General features: G+C 47.0%; 1 protein-coding gene across 1 annotated transcript in view; it reads left to right on the top strand.

The window, feature by feature from the left end:
- Stk33 (serine/threonine kinase 33) overlaps positions 1 to 4,798 on the top strand; it is a 69,930-nt gene extending 65,132 nt beyond the window's left edge. Inside the window, exon 13 of the mRNA XM_036171465.1 lies at positions 4,271 to 4,798. Within this exon, the coding sequence (XP_036027358.1) occupies positions 4,271 to 4,441 (171 nt within the window). The 3' untranslated portion in view covers positions 4,442 to 4,798. The remainder of the gene's footprint in view (positions 1 to 4,270) is intronic.
- The last annotated feature ends 10,957 nt before the right edge of the window (positions 4,799 to 15,755 follow it).

Raw genomic sequence — 15,755 nt, 5'->3', positions numbered from 1 at the left:
AAGGACAAACATGGTATGTACTCACTCATAAGTGGAAACTAGATGTAAAGCAAAGGATAACCAGACTATAATCCACAGCTCCTGAGAAGCTAGCTAACAAGGAGGACCCAAAGAGGGATACATGAATCGCCCTGGGAAGGGGAAACAGATGAGATCTCCATGAGTAAACTAGGAATGAGGGATGAACAATAGAGGGTAGGGGATGGGGGATGAGAACATAAGGGAACAGGATGGTCAAGCTGGAACAGGGACAGAGTGGGAGAGCAAAGAAAGAGATACCATGATAGATGGAGACATCATGGGAATAGGGAGAAACCAGGTGTTAGGGAAGTTCCCAGGAATCCACAAGGATGACCCCAGCAATAGTTGAGAGGGTGCCTGAATTGGCTTACCCCAGTAATCAGATCGGTGAATACCCTAACTGTCATCATAGAGCCTTCATCCAGTAACTGATGGAAGCAGATGCAGAGATCCACAGCCAAGCACCAGGCCGAGCTCCAGGAGTCTAGTTAAAGAGAGAGACGATGGATTCCATGAGCAATGGACATCAAGATCATGATGGGGAAATCTACAGAGACAACCAAACCAAACTAGTGGGAACTCATAAACTTTAGATCGACAGCTGTGGAGCCTCCATAGGACTGGACAAGGCCCTCTGCATTACAGGAGACAGTTGTGTAGCTTGGTCTGCCTAAGGGGCCCCCTGGCAGTAGGATCAGGCTCCATTCCTGGTGCATGAGCTGGCTTTTTGGAGCCTAATACCTATGGGGAGACACCTTGCATAGACTTGATGCAGGGGAAGGGACTTGAACTTGCCTCAACTGAATGTACTAGGCTCTGCTGACTCCCCATGGAAGGCCTTACCTTGTCTGAGGATGGAATAGAGGGTGGGTTGGGGAGGAAGGCTGGGGGATGGGAGGAGGGAAGAGAGAGGGATCTTTGGTTTGTATGTAAAATGAGTAAAAAAAATTTCTCAATTAAAAAATAAAATAAAACTTGTAAAAATAAATAAATAAAATAAAATATGGCTGTTGGGACTGGAGAGACAGCAGCCCATCAGTTAAGAGACCTTGCTGCTCTTCCATGGGACATGAGTTAGGTTCCCAGCACCCATGTGGCTCACAGAGTGCTGTGACTCCAGTTGCAGGGGATCCAGTGCTCTCTCCCAGCTCCACGAGTACCCTCACACACGCAGCATACACTTACACACATAAATAAAAATAATTATTTATCTGTGACTATACCAACTTCAATATGCATCAGCCCAAGACTGATAAAGAAAACAGGTAGTCTCTGCTGAGGAGGAGAGTATGAAGATGTATGTCTGCCTCAGAACTGCACTTTTCAGTACCATTAGTACCAGTAAGAGTGGAGACAGGTGGAATCCCTGCTGTGATGGACTGGCCCAGTGCCTATGGCCTATGCAAGCAAGAGATTCATCGCCCAACCTGAAGAAAGAACAAGCAAGCCATATGAATTTAGACTATCTGCAAGATAGCCGTGAGTTTGACATCAAGGCAGGAAGGAATGTTTGTAGTGCACTACCATTGGTGTGAAGGGGTGAAAGAAAGCTGGGCATGAAATAGGCTGAGACATGGGAAGTTTTGACTTGCTCCTCATGGAAGTGATGATTGAAATTGAAATTCAAGTGTACAATTTGCTTGTTGGTACATGGAGAAGATGTACACTGTAAATGGACAACATTGGATGTGTTTTATGAGGCTGGGTTTGAGTTAATGAGGAGGCAAGGAAGAGATTTTTATTAAACCATGAGTATGTTCTATGTATTTTTTAAAGATCACTGAAATTGTAAATCAACACATATGGCTGAGGGATGTAATTTTCCTCATTTTGCTGTATAAGAAAACAGAAATATCCTGTTTCTGCATCAAAATCAACTAGATATTGTGGCTGTTTCATTTCTCCTACCATATTTTTTTCATAAAATTCTAAAACTGCACTGAGATACTGTATTCAAGAAGAAAGTTCTAGAGCATATAGAGTTGGATCCAAGAATGTAGAGACACAGTGTTTCCTCCTGGTGACTGTAGCCTCTGAGTCAAGTACATTAAAAGTTGTGGTGGGGCCAGTTAGGTGGTCAGCAGATGTCCAGTTAGGGTTTCTATTGCTGTGAAGAGACACCATGACCACAGCAACTCTTATAAAGGAAAACATTTAGTTGAAGTGGGAGCTTAGATCATCATGGCAGAACATGGTGGCATGTAGGCAGACATGGTGCTAGAGACGTAGCTGAGAGTCCTACATCTGGCAACAGGAAGTGGACTCAGTGTCACAATAAGCGAAGCTTGAGCAAAAGAGACCTCAAAGTCTGCCCCCATACTGACACACTTCCTCTAACAAGGCCACACCTCCTAATAGTGCCACTCCCTTTGGGGGCCATTTTCTTTCAAACCACCATAGCAAGTAAAGGTTCTTCCTGACAAGCATGATGACCCCAGTTTGATCTCTGGAACTCACATGGTGGAAGGAGAGAACTGATTTCTACAAGTTGTCCTCCGACCTTCACACATGCACACACAATACTTACAATCAATCACTTCATCAAACAGTCAACAAATAAATAAATGTAAATTTAAAAAAACCACAAAAGTGGAACACTGAAGAATGGAAACCTTTAACCAGACATGAATATACATGTAAAAGCCAGTGACAGAATCTCTGCTCCTATTTCACAGAATGCTAATTGTAGTGGACACATAGTAAAGCATTTCTTTAATTACTCAGTATCTAAGTTAGAATGTCCAATGGGGTGAGGGTTGCACTTGGCTTCACCTTTAGCTAGGATGTGTTTGTAAAGTTAGTTAAATTTTATGAACTGAACATTCCAGATGGATCCCATGTCTCAGAAAAGCAAGTGGTCCCCAGCCAGACACCAGGACACCAGGATGTCAGGGTGGTGTTCGTGCTCTGTTAATGAATGTGAGTTTTCAACAAGGAGCTCCATTAGCAAATGGTAAAGACTTTTCAATTATCTGTTTCTGGAAAGAATTCAGTGGAGGCAACTTGCATATTTTGAGAAGAATAGAGGAAGCGACCTTTTACATTTCAAACTTTATACAATTTTTTTCAAGGTACAGGACACTCTGAAAGTGCTGTCTGCTCAAGAACCGCTCCTGTCGAGTCCGGCATGAGGGCTGGTCTCAGGAAGCCTGCTGCAGGGGTGACTGCAGTCAACACCTGCCGCACACCTCTTTCTTGAAATACAGGCAGCAGAGTGGAGATGCCCTCTCGTTTTGCTGCAGCCCTAGGAACTTCTATTCATTGGACAAATGTATAAATACAAATTTCCATCTCCCACAGCCAGGAAGATCAAGGAGACACCCGAGCAATTTGTCTAGTGCCGTGTGTGATCTCCCCCACTCTTTGAAAACAGTACTCAGCTATCTAAAATGTTGCATGCATGCCCTTTGTCGTGTCGTTCTGTGTAGTGAAAGCTTGCTCTGACCTGCTTTGCAGGTCTCCTGGGACAGTCCTTGCTCTTTAGAACTCTCTGCTCGGCTTCACTTAATTAAAATGATCACTCTTTAAATGAACCTAAGGTCAAAGTGAACCTCGGCTCCCTGTGACTGCAGGATCTAGGCTGCTGCTTCCTGTCTTGCAGAGTGGGATGACCTGAGAGCACAGGTCACCTCTGACGGTGCTTTCCTGCTGTAAACTCCATGCAGTTCTCTTGGCTACCTCCTCACTTCATTCCCATCAACACCCCTTGAAGTGAACATTCAAATGATGTTTTCCCCTCTGACCAGTGAGGAGTTGAGCCTCAAAGAAATCTACAAAGCTGCCTGCTTGACTGGTAAAAGAAGCCTGTCCCCAGAATGAATGCAGGAAAGGGGCTGGTAGTGTGAGGGTAGGTCAAGTGCAGCAACTCTGTGCCCACGTTAGGAAGAATAATCGTACTGTGGATGTCTGGAAGTCTGAAGAAATGGAATGTGATGGTGCATTTGTGTCCAGGTGGACGTCCCTGTGCGACCTGCAGGGATCTTTAGTGAGTTTCCCATGGCAGAGCTTTAAACAACCTTTTGGTTTCATCAGAAGCTCTAAGTGCCTTGGTTCTCTTGAAGGAGGTAAAAGAGCCTTTGGGGGTATGAAGTGATAATTTTACAGATTGACCAGTATTACCCAAGGTCTGGAGCATGCCCCTGCCTCATGATCTCGTGGACTGCTGTTGTTTGTTGACTCCTGCTCTCCTCAGTAACTATATATTTTTTTACATCTGAAAATTAATTTAGGCCTTTTCTTTCACTCACAGCCCACCACTGCTGCCAAGAAGTCAGATGCAGATGGCGTTGACATGAGCAGTTCACATTCAACATCTAGCAAATTCCTTTCTGCTGAACCTGAGAAAAGCTCCGGGACTACGAACCAGGCTAAGAGCTCCATAAAATCCTCTTCTTCGATGCGAGGCAAGAAAAAGCTCTAAGGTTCTGTCCAGTGCTGTGCAGCACAAGAACAGACCACTCCTCTAGCGCTTGAAGGGAGGGGACAGGAGGGGACAGCTTGGCACCGAGCTTTTAGCCTTTGGCTCTGCTGAGCCCTGCGTGGGTTACACCAGTTTAAAATTGAAGCTAGTTACCAAAGCAGTATAGCTTGCATGGGGCACTAAAGGACAGTGTGGGCATGCTTGGGGCAGCTACAGCTCTCGGCAGCTCCAGGTGCTCCAGGGTTAAGGGACAAATGCTCTCAGTGCAAGCCTGGGGCCATACTTGCTCAGTTCTACTCCAATTCTTATATTTAGGCACAATTATTTATAAGGGAAACAAGAGGCCAGATCCAGTGATGGAGGTTCTAAATGATTGTGTGCACTTAGCGCTGGGAGACTTCGTTAGATGATTACTAATAAAATGGCCACAGGCATTGTGGCAGAAGCGATGCAGTCCCTCGTGTGTCCTTGTGCTTCTGTTGCTATAGATTATTTAAGACAAGTTATTTTAAACACAGAAAAGTAGGACATCTTGTAATTGCTTGCATTGGCTTGCTGCTACACTCCCATCGTATTGATTAAATCAATAAACCCAGATGTCTTCATGCATGTCATTTTATGTTAAGGAGAGGTGACTTTAGCATGTCCTCTGCATGCTTCCCAGACAGCTAATGCTGGCCTGTTGTCTCTGGGGAAGGACTGAGACTGGACAGGAAACACATCATGAGCTGGTGTTGGAGGTTCTCTTTCTTCCGAGGTTAACAGCCCTGCCACTGCAGGTTAAGCAGGGTAAGTGGATGCCTCTCTCAGCTTCTCAAACAAAATTTTAAAAAGCAACCGGAATTTGTTTTCTCTTTTATAAAGTAATAACCTAGTTTCATTCCAAACCTCACAGGATTGTCAGATCATCTCCAAAAGAACCACACCCATAAACTGACTCAGAATCTAAAAGAGGTGTGTGCACCTCCTGTTATGAGCTCCCAAGGTACCACAGTGGTCAGTCAGGTCAGGTCATATGGCCATGTTACCCTTTATCTTGGTCCCTTTTCTCTTGCTGTGGAAAGATACCATGACAAGGCAACTCACAGAGGAAAGTTTATTTGAAGCTTGTGGATTCAGCGGGTTAGAGTCCAAAATACAGAGCACAGGCATGGTGGCAGGGACAGCTGAGAGCTACGTCTTGATCTACAAGTAGGAGGTGGAGAAAGAAACACTGTGAATCCTGCTCCCAGTGACACACTTCCTCCATCAAGGCCACACCTCCTAACCCTTCTAAATCAGTTCCACCCACAGGGACCAACTATTCAAATACAGGAGCCTGCGGGGGTAGTTCTCATTCCAATCACCCTACCCTGGCATTCTGCCTGTATTTTCTTAGCGTGTTCACATTTTCCACAGGGAAACTATTATTCAAACACATCCAATGTGAATTGGATTTATTTAAAATTGAAGTTGATGGCTGGGGAAATGACTCATTTGGCAAGTTGCTTGTCATGAAAACATGGAGACCTGAGTTCAGATTCTCTATACCCACCTTAAAAACAAAATAAAAAACAGGCACAGGGACACAAGTCTGTCATCCCCGTGCTGGAGAGATGAAAACAGGAGGACCCCTGGGACTCGCTGGCCAGCCAGTCTAGCCAACATGGTGAGCTCCAGGTTCACGGAGGGGCCTTGTCTCAAAAACAAGGTAGAGGGCTAGCAGGATGGCTCAGTTGGTAAAGGTGTTGCCACCCAAATAGATGACCTGATTTCAACACTCCACATGATAGAAGTCTCTCCTCTGATCCCCTAACCAATGTGGCATGTATGCCCCCACACATAAGCAACACACACACACACACACACACACACAAATTAATTAATTAAAAAAGCCAAACTGTGGCCTAGCACAGTGGCACATGCTTTTAATTCCAGCACTTAGAAGGCAGAGGCAGGCAGATCTCTATGAGTTCAAGGCCAGCCTGTTCTACAAAGTGAGTTCCAGGACAGCCAGGTCTACACAGAGAGACCCCGGCTCAAACAAACAAACAAAAACAGAAAAATAAAATAAAAACCAAACCAACAAACAAAATGAAGTGGAGAACAATTGAAAAAGACACCCGGTATCAACCTCGGGTCTATGCATGCACACATGTACAAGTGTACCAGCACACATGCACATACATACCCACTCATGACCACATGCACCACACACCAGATCATACACAGAAAAAAGAAAAAGGTAATTTGGGAGTTGACTCGGCTTCTTTAAGTGCTTTGTTTTGGGAGTTACATTTACGGTCCTACCGGAGCCCATGTACTATCTCCTAAACTTGCAGTATCCTCAAAAGGTTTGAGAGGTAGCTCTTGAGGAACAGAGTTTGTCCACCCATGGAGGACCCTGGCTGTACAGCTCAGGGAGGGGTCTTCCGGGGGATTCTCTAGGAAGTGGACAGCAGTGCTGTACACCTTCCTCTGATGGGAAGAGAGGGACCCTGGGGGTCTCCCTTTAGGAAAGAGGAACTTTGATTCTGCCCCGTGTGTTTGTATCTTTTCCCGTCACACAGCAGACAAGGCTGGTGTCCTTCCTGTCATAACATACACTCTGTCAGAGCCCTCTAACAGTAGAAGACAGCCTACCACATGCCTCCATCTGACTCACATGGAGCATTAAGACAGAATTTAGCTCACTCTTTGGAGAGTGTCTGTATTCTATGTATTTGTTTGCTTGGAAGCCATGGGGAACAGACAGTTGCTGAGCTTAGTTTCCAGCTGACGGACCTGTTCTGTGTCTGAGCTTCATGGCCTTTCTATCTGCTTTTGCCTCTGTGGCTGTAGAAAAGCAGCCCCTTCATGTCTGTAACCAGTAGGCCATCTCTCAAGAGCAACATCAACCTCTCTGGCACTTCCTGGGCCCCATGGCATGGAGAACTGAATTGGGCTGTCACCTGGAGGGACACCCTCTGTGTAGGACAGTACAGAGCAAGTGTGATTTCCAAGAGAGCAGATGCTGACCAACACTCCCACTTGAATGGCATGTCAGACTAGCAGAGAAGAATGCAGGCCTGGAGCTGGGGAAGGTGCAGCTGAGGATGGCTGCTCTGGAAGAAGAGGCCTCAGGAAGGGCACAAGAGGGGCACAAGGGAAAGTGTGTAGTCTACGAAATCAGACGCCGGCACCTGACTGTGTCAAACCCAGAAGCAGAGGTCAGAGGTAGGAACACTGCTTTAAGGACAGTGTGTCCTCTGGGCCAGGTGACAGCCTATGAGCCCCCTCCACAGCCTGTTCACAAGCAAAACCAGACAGGCCAAAGAGACAAAGACCAGGCAAATGGAAGCAGAGAGAAGCGGCAGTTTTAAGAGCTGGCCACAGAATGGGCCTCGGTTTATTAGAAATGTTGGGAGGGGGGCAGCAGACTTAAAAAAAAAAAAAAAAAAGCACTATGTGCTTATCATAGAAATACTTTGTTTAAATAATTCTATTTGACTCTAAAATGTAAGTTCCAGGTTGGACAGACGAAAGCCAGTCAGTCTTGAAAATGAAGCTTTTTAAATTCGGGCCCTGCTGTTGGAACAGACAATAAAGGCTTTGTTCAAACAGGTATTCCCAGCAGGAAGCCTGGCTTTGAAATTGGCCAGAGAAGTTGTGCCTTATAAAGGCTGCACTGGCTGGAGGCCAGGAAGCGGTGGCCTCTGGGAAATGACCCTGGACTGATGCTGCAGCTTGAATGTGAAATATCCCACAAGTGACAAGTGTCAGAACCTTCTGTCCCTGGCTGGTGGCGCCCTTTGGTGTAGCGCCTTTAAGCAGTCTTGTAGCCTTGGCGGAGAAAATAAGTCACTCAGGGCAGGTCTTGAAGTTTTGTAACTTGGGCCCAGTTCCTGTTCACTCTCTGCTCCCTGACTGCTAATGCAGGGTGTCTAGCCAGCCTCCCTTCCCTGCCGTGTGCCTTCCTTCACTCTGGTGGAGTGTCTCTTCTTGAGCTGTAAGCCAGAAGCCAGCATAAACCTCTCTCTCTTTGTTATCAGGTATTTTATGAGAGCAAGAAGGAAAGCCACTAGGCAGTTGGGTGTCCTCTGCCTGCCCTTCCAAAATGTCCTCCCTGCTCTGCCATCTGGGCTCACCTCCAGGGACAGCAGTGTTGGGCTCCCTTGGCCCCTGGATTGCTTGGGGTTCGCTCAGTAGAGGTGTCAACAGGAGGTCAGAGGATGTTTAGAGATCCAGACATTGCAACCTCCTGACCCCTGCCTATGTCCCTCCTGTGGGGCTTTGTGCATCTCTTTTGACGGACCAGGCTGCTCCTGGTACCCTCTGACAGACATGCTGCTGGTGGGCACCTTCAGGGCTAGGCCGGTGTCGTCACCTGGGAACGACAACTTCCTCAGTTCCTTCATAAACCAGCTCTTCCTCCAGCATTCTTCTTCCCATCCCAGTGTGCTTCTGCCTTCTGTGACCCAACGCAGCCCACACTCTGCCCTTGTTCACCCCTCGGTAGTCTTGACCTAGGACAGTTTGTCCCTGGTTGCCAGGCTTCTACCAAATTACAGGAAAGTGAGAAGCACAAAGCCCAATGAGTTCTTCCTGAAGACACAATGTACCTGGGTGGCCACAGGATACAGGGGTGCTGTCGCTGGAGATGGAGCCAGACCAGTGAATCAGAGGTCTAAAATGGCCTAGATGCTAGATCCCATATTTATGTGCACATATACACATTGACTTACACAAATGTGTGTGCGTGCACGCACACACACACACACACACACACACACACACACACACACACATCCAGCCCCCATGGATGTACACTGCCTAAGGAGAGACTCCAGCGGACCTGCAGAGAGATGGAAGCCTGGGCTGGGCTTCACCACCTCTCCCTTTCTCTGAGCACTAAAATCCCCTTACAAAAGCCTTTTAAACTAAAACACCACTATTCAAAGGCCTCACATAATTCAGCTTTCCTCTTCAGAATCAAATTTTTCTGAGTGAGCCAGTTTTGAACTGATTTTGATTTCCGTGCCGTGTATTGTTACCACTTAATTCTCGTTGGTGAGCCAATTTTCTTTGCCTTTGTTCTTCAAAGGAAAGCCACACTGAATGTCTGTCTTGCATTTGTGTGTGACTCGCTATGCCAGTACTCTGCGTTTCCCTAGCTTACCCAGCGCAGCCCTCCCAGGGGCACAGGCAAGGTGGGTCCTCCCACCTCTGCCCGATGGTCAGCCTCACTTTACAGCAGCGCAAAGCAGAAAGTGGGATTCTAGGAAGACGAGGGGCACCATCGCCCAGCCTCCTTTCCTGGCACCAGGCTGCCCAGAGGTGTACCAAACATATAAGGGAGGCCCTGGGGGAAAGGGTGAAGTCCTCAGAGGTCCTCCTCCCCCAAACACAATAGGTTCTGTCCTGGTCCCAAGGGTGGGCCTCAGGGGCAACCCAACTGTCAGTGCAGACATCTTCCCTCATGATGGTTAACCATACTAACTAGGGGACGTGTCTCCGTGGTTAAGAGCCCACAGTTAAGGTGGGTCTTCACACCTCAGCCTAATCTAGACAATCCTCACAGCTGTGCCCAGAGCTATACCCCCCCACCAGGTGATTCTAGATTCTGTCGAGCTGACAAACAATAGTAACCCTCACAGTTGCCGTCAGTCAACTGCAAAATGGGAGCCATAGTGGTATCTACTTCCTGGAATTGTTGTGAGGACTAAATAATATAAGGACTAAATGAGTAGATCTTGAGGACTGGAGAGATTGCTCAGATACTAAAGGGTGCATACTGCTCTTGCAGAAGACCTGGGTTCCATTCCCAACACTCATGTCTGGTGGCTCTCAATCACTTAACTCCAGCTCCAGTGGGTACCTGCATTTACATACATGGGCGCATAATACTTCTAAATCTTAAAAAAAAAAAAAATTACTTAGGGGATTGGTGAAGCACATTTCTGGGTATGTCTGGGCCATCTCCAGAGACGGTTAGTTCACAAGTACTCTGACCTAATGAATGGATCAATTCCCCAATGGATTTGTGGTCTGCCATTATTAAGGAGTGATGGAAGGTGAGAAATGGAGCTTAGGAGGAGGAGGTAGGTTTCAGAGCATATCCATGGCAGCTGTATCTTTTTGTACATATTGGTGTGTGTGCTCATATGGCTTATTTAAGACCACACACTTAGGAAGTGTTACCTACAGGGATAGTTCATAAACACCTCTGCTCCCTGGCCCTCCGCTGCGCTCCTTGGTCGGGGCACTCATAGTACCTGCAGCTCAGGCCCATTCATGGTACAGGATAGAGGAGGTGTCTGCTGGAGGGGCAGCTTCAGTCCAGCATGGACTCAGGAGAGTCTCTTCTACAGGACATGCTGGTTGTTGTCAGGGCAGTACTGAGTGGCCACTGGTTACATACTCCTAATCCAAGGTGACCAGGATCAGGCTCTGTGGAAGCAACATAAATGATAGATGACATTTACTAAGTCAAATTGAATTGAGAGGCAAGTATGAGGACCTGAGTTCGGATCCCCGGTACCCAGCTGAAAACTGTGCATGGTGCCATTCATCTGTAACCCCAGTGCTGGGCAGGCAAGACAGGTGGATCCCCACAGCTTGCTAGCCAGCCAGTCTAGCCAACCTCTGGGCTCAGTGAGAGATCCTGTCTCAAACAATGAGGTTGGGAATGGTAGAAGAAAGACACCTGATGTCAACCTTTGACCTAAACATGCAGCTGCACACATGTGCACATATACAAACATGAGCACATAATACACTACATGTGTACAAAAAGGAAAATAAATCAGAAGATAGTAGGCCTAATCTTTTTGGTTAAACTCAAACTTGCGAGTCTATCTGAATGTTAGCTCCTCTCCTACGAACTCCCACCTTTAGAACTTGCTTCCTGGGAAGAGAGCTGCCTTTCTCCAGAGGCAAATGAATGCCACTCTGGAAACACACAGGTGAGCAGATGCTTCCCCCATGCCATGTACCCTCCAACACAAGACAGGAATGATGGCTCTCTCCTGCTCAGACACTCTTGCTCTCTTGGACTCTTCCTCAGACATTTTCCAGCCTTTTCAAATGTGTCTGGCCCCAGTACTCTGCCGAGTGGCCTCTTGTACTCCAGTCAGCAAGGATCTGGGGCAGCCCTGCTTACTGAGAACCTATCTTTGAAGCATGACTATTTTCCTATCCGTGTCCTTTGGTAGACTTCCCTGTGACCACTAAAGGGCCTTTCCCAGTGTGGTGCCTGGGTGAGTGTTGCCCTGCCTGGGTTGGATCTGAGTCACAGAGCCCTGAGATTACCTAGGAAGACAGACTCACTTTCCTTAAGTGTCTGTCTTGCTAGTTATGTGAGGAGATATATGGAGAGAGAAGAAGGCACAGACAGAATTTATTTGCAGGCCTGCGACTGTGGAGGAGTAATCAGAAACAAAAAAGGCCTGCAGTCTCCAATGGCACCTGTCCTGGATCCTCAGCAGGACAAGTGGGGTGTCCTCTGCGTATGGGCATCCTCCTCTGTAGACACCAGGAGACACTTGATAACTGTGCCTGAATCTGGTGACTCTGAGCCCTCTCCCTTGTTACTAGTGGGAATCCAGTCTTTGTGGGGAGATCTCCAGCTCTACCCAAATGGTCCAGAGATTCCTATGTGACCACACAGCCTTGATCACCTGCTGTGCGGGGCTTTGCCTGAGGCAGAGACTCAAGCGTGACCCTCTAAACAAAGTGTAGTTTCTGATGTCCTTGCCCCTTGTCTTTACTAACGGGGCTTCAGCTTTCCAGGCTACTGTGTGGGCTCTGATGGGCCATGAACCATGAGGTTCAAAGCTGCTATGCTTCCTAAGTGACCAGAGCCAGGCTCTATCCAACATGGCAGGATACAGCAGCCTGGGCCCTCAGATACACTCTTATCCTTCGTGACAGAGTCCTTCTCATGGATTGTCCATGTGAGGTAGGGTGTATGTGGATAGTGATGGAGTTCTGAGGTGCATGGGATGTACAATGTGGGCTGGGAATACACAGGTAGGGGTGTCTTATGTGACATGGGTTGGAGGGGCCCTCAACAATTGCTCAGGCTTTCCCAGCTCCACTTCTGGGTCCCCAGATGTCACCAGTAATTCTGATATGCAATAAATCTGCTTTCTATTGGGACTCCCAAATCACAGGAACCTTCAGACTCTGTACAAATTCCCAGGAACATGGTAGAAAATGCATATCTGTCTGAGATGTCTGGCTCATTAGGGGAGTTGCAAAATCTTTCAAGAGACAGAACCTATAGGGGAAATAATAAAGGTACAGCAAGGCTCAGGGGAAGAAATATTGATGTGGCTCAGTGCTGACTGGATCAGAAGCCAGGCAAGAAGCCAAAATGGAAGAAGGACCAGGTGTCAGGGGAGTCTCTTGAGGCTCAGCATTCAGCATGTCCCCTGAGGGCTAGTCCTCTGGACCACTACACAGAGTGAAGGCAGGTGCTAGCTCATGTGGCTTAGTCTCCTACACTCAGCAGCTGCTCCACCCCGTTCTCTAGACCAGCAGGAGAAGCCCTAACCCTCAGCCACTGGGAAGGAGGCCTCTCTGTGCTGAGACTGACAGGCACTGGGGATGATAAGGTATTGGCAGCCCGAAGATGCCACCTTGTTTATGTGAAAGAAATGCAGAAACAACCGGGTGGTGGTGGCGCACACCTTTAATCCCAGCACTCAGGAGGCAGAGGCAGGTGGATCTCTGTGAGCTTAAGGACAAACCTGGTCTACAGAGTGAATTCCAGGACAGCCAGGGCTACACAGAGAAACCCTGTCTCGAAAAACAAAACAAAACTTTAGAAACAAAGCCCAGCTCCCTGCAGCTGTTTTCCAATTGCCAAGGTTAGAGACACACAGAGTTCTGAGGACTGCCATGTACCCTTAGCCTCCTGCCTTCTGGCTCTGGCTGGAGGGTCTAGCATTTGCTATCCACCAAATGCATATGTGAGCACATGCTTCAGCAGCTGGGGCCATCACTGCTGCCAGGGACAGAAAGGAGCTTGGACATCCAAGAACTCTTATCCCCCCAGGATACAATGTCTGGGGCTCTGCTGAGATTTCCGTTCTCAAGAGCCCTAGCTTCCTGGGACCCAGCTCAGAGTTCCTGGGTCAGAAGTGCGTCTCTACAAGCCTGCTCTGTGGGGCCTCTTTGGAATAGCCCACAGGAGTCTGGCTTAGGACAGAAGGAAGTAAAAAATGCATTTGCTCTGTTGGGAGTCTTGAAATCTTTAAGTGCCTCCGGAACAGGGGTTTGTGTTCTCTCACCTCTCCTAACTATGACCCTAAGCCCAAGGCCCACACATCTGCTTCTACTTCTCAGAACAAAGAATTTGCTAAGAAGTAAGCCATGCACAATTTGCTGCGGGCAGTGGGTATGAACTCCTTGGATCCTATTAAAGAGTAGAAGCTTAAACACATTATAAAGCAATTTTCTGTGAACTTGAAAATCATCTAGTAGTTCTATTATTTTTACCTTGATGATGTATTGTTAGTCTCTTAAGTAACACAAATTCGTAGTCTATCACCAATAATGAGTTTCTGTATCAGCATTCAGGGAAGGAATGGGGAGGAATGTATGCTCAGAGCCACCTTGGGATGTAAAGACCTGCCTTCAATGTCATGATTGCAAAAGTAAGCCCTGGAAACCCTGTTGTTGAATGTAAGCATTACTGTGTGTTTTGGGGTCAACTGACAAACAACTAAATGGTTAACAATGAAGCTAAATTAATAGCAGTCTTTAATTAAAAGGCAGAATAGTATATCAGCTAATTGCCACTCAGGACAGCAACCCTTCAAACTCTACAAGTGGGCATTTATGGGGAGCCCCACAATACCCTAGTGCTTGCTACCAGATGTCTTAAGAAGGCTTGGTATCATAGTCCTCCATAAGTTCTGAAAACACAGGGTATCTAGTCTGCTTTATATGGTGGTGATGTTATTTGTCAAAACTCTTTCTAGAGCACTACAGAAATTTAAAACTAGATCTACCCTATGACCCCACTGTACCACTCTTGGGTATTTATGCAAAGAACTCCAATCCATTGTATCACAGAGCTACTGGCACATCAGTGTTTATTGCAGCTCTCTTCACAATTGCTGAATTATGGAATCAACCTAGATGTCCATCAACAGAGGATGGGCAAAGACAGTGTGGCATATATGCACAATAGAAATTTTCCGCCATAAGGAAGAATGAAGCTGTATCCTTTGCAGGAGAAATGGATGCAACCGGAGACCATCATATTAAGCTAATTAAGCCAGACTCAGAAAGACAAATATTGCATGTTTTCTCTCATTTGTGGATCCTAGATTTTATATAGATATGTAAAGCCATGCATGTGCATATGGCATGACAGAGAAAGGAAACTGTGTAGGGGAACAGAGCGGACTAACAGGAGGAGGGGGCTTTGAAGGAGAGGGTGGAGACAGACATGGGGGATATGCTTAAAGTACCAATGTCCTTATGTAACCCAATGTCTGCACAATAAAAAACTAGAACAATTAAAAATAATAAACGAAAAACCTTCTAAAAAGGAACCATACATACTTCTTGCAGAATACCATACAGGGGTCCCTAGGCTCAACAGGCTGGGAGGCTGTGGAGGGAGATGGGGGGGTGCAGTCAAGGGGTAGGGGATAATGTGTCGACTGCTGTGAGAGAGGAAGCAGATAGGAACTGGAGGTGTTTGAAACCTCTGTGTGGCTATGAGACCCCTGCATAAAGATCTGAGAAGGGGCAAATGTTTGTGTCCCTACAGACATCCTTATTGGAGCCTCAACCCCTAATGTGACTCTGCCTGGAAGCAGGGACAGTACAGAGGTCATTAAGCTTAAGTGAGGTCGTAAGTATGAGGTCCTGATGCAACAATTGTCATAAAAGGAGACGCTAGGACCAGTGACATGACTCAGATGGTAAAGGCAGAGCTTGATGTCCTGAGTTCAATCAACCCTTGGGATCTACATAGTAGGAGGAAAACCAACTCTTGCATACTGTTCTCTGACCTTTACACTCACACTTCGACATTGGTACAACACACACACACACACACACACACACACACACACACACACACACACACACTATGCTTTTAAAAGAAGAGGCACTAGAGAGGACTTTCCTGTGTGTTTGTGGGCTCTCCGTCCACACAAAAAAGCAGCTGGCTGCTAACCAGGAAGAGGCCCTGCAGAAACACAGCCCGTGGGTCCTCAGCCTTGAGCCTCCAGAACTGAGAGAAAACGGGTACATATGGTTTAGTCCCCGAGTGTGGTGTTCCAGTATAGCCCCTGAGCTGATGAAGACAGTCCCTTGTGTCTAGCCATCTGTC

The sequence above is a fragment of the Onychomys torridus genome, chromosome 1 (assembly GCF_903995425.1).
Source record: "Onychomys torridus chromosome 1, mOncTor1.1, whole genome shotgun sequence".
Classification (NCBI taxonomy): Eukaryota; Metazoa; Chordata; class Mammalia; order Rodentia; family Cricetidae; genus Onychomys; species Onychomys torridus.
Note: the sequence above shows the minus strand (reverse complement) of the source record. Positions and strands in the feature narration are given on the sequence as shown.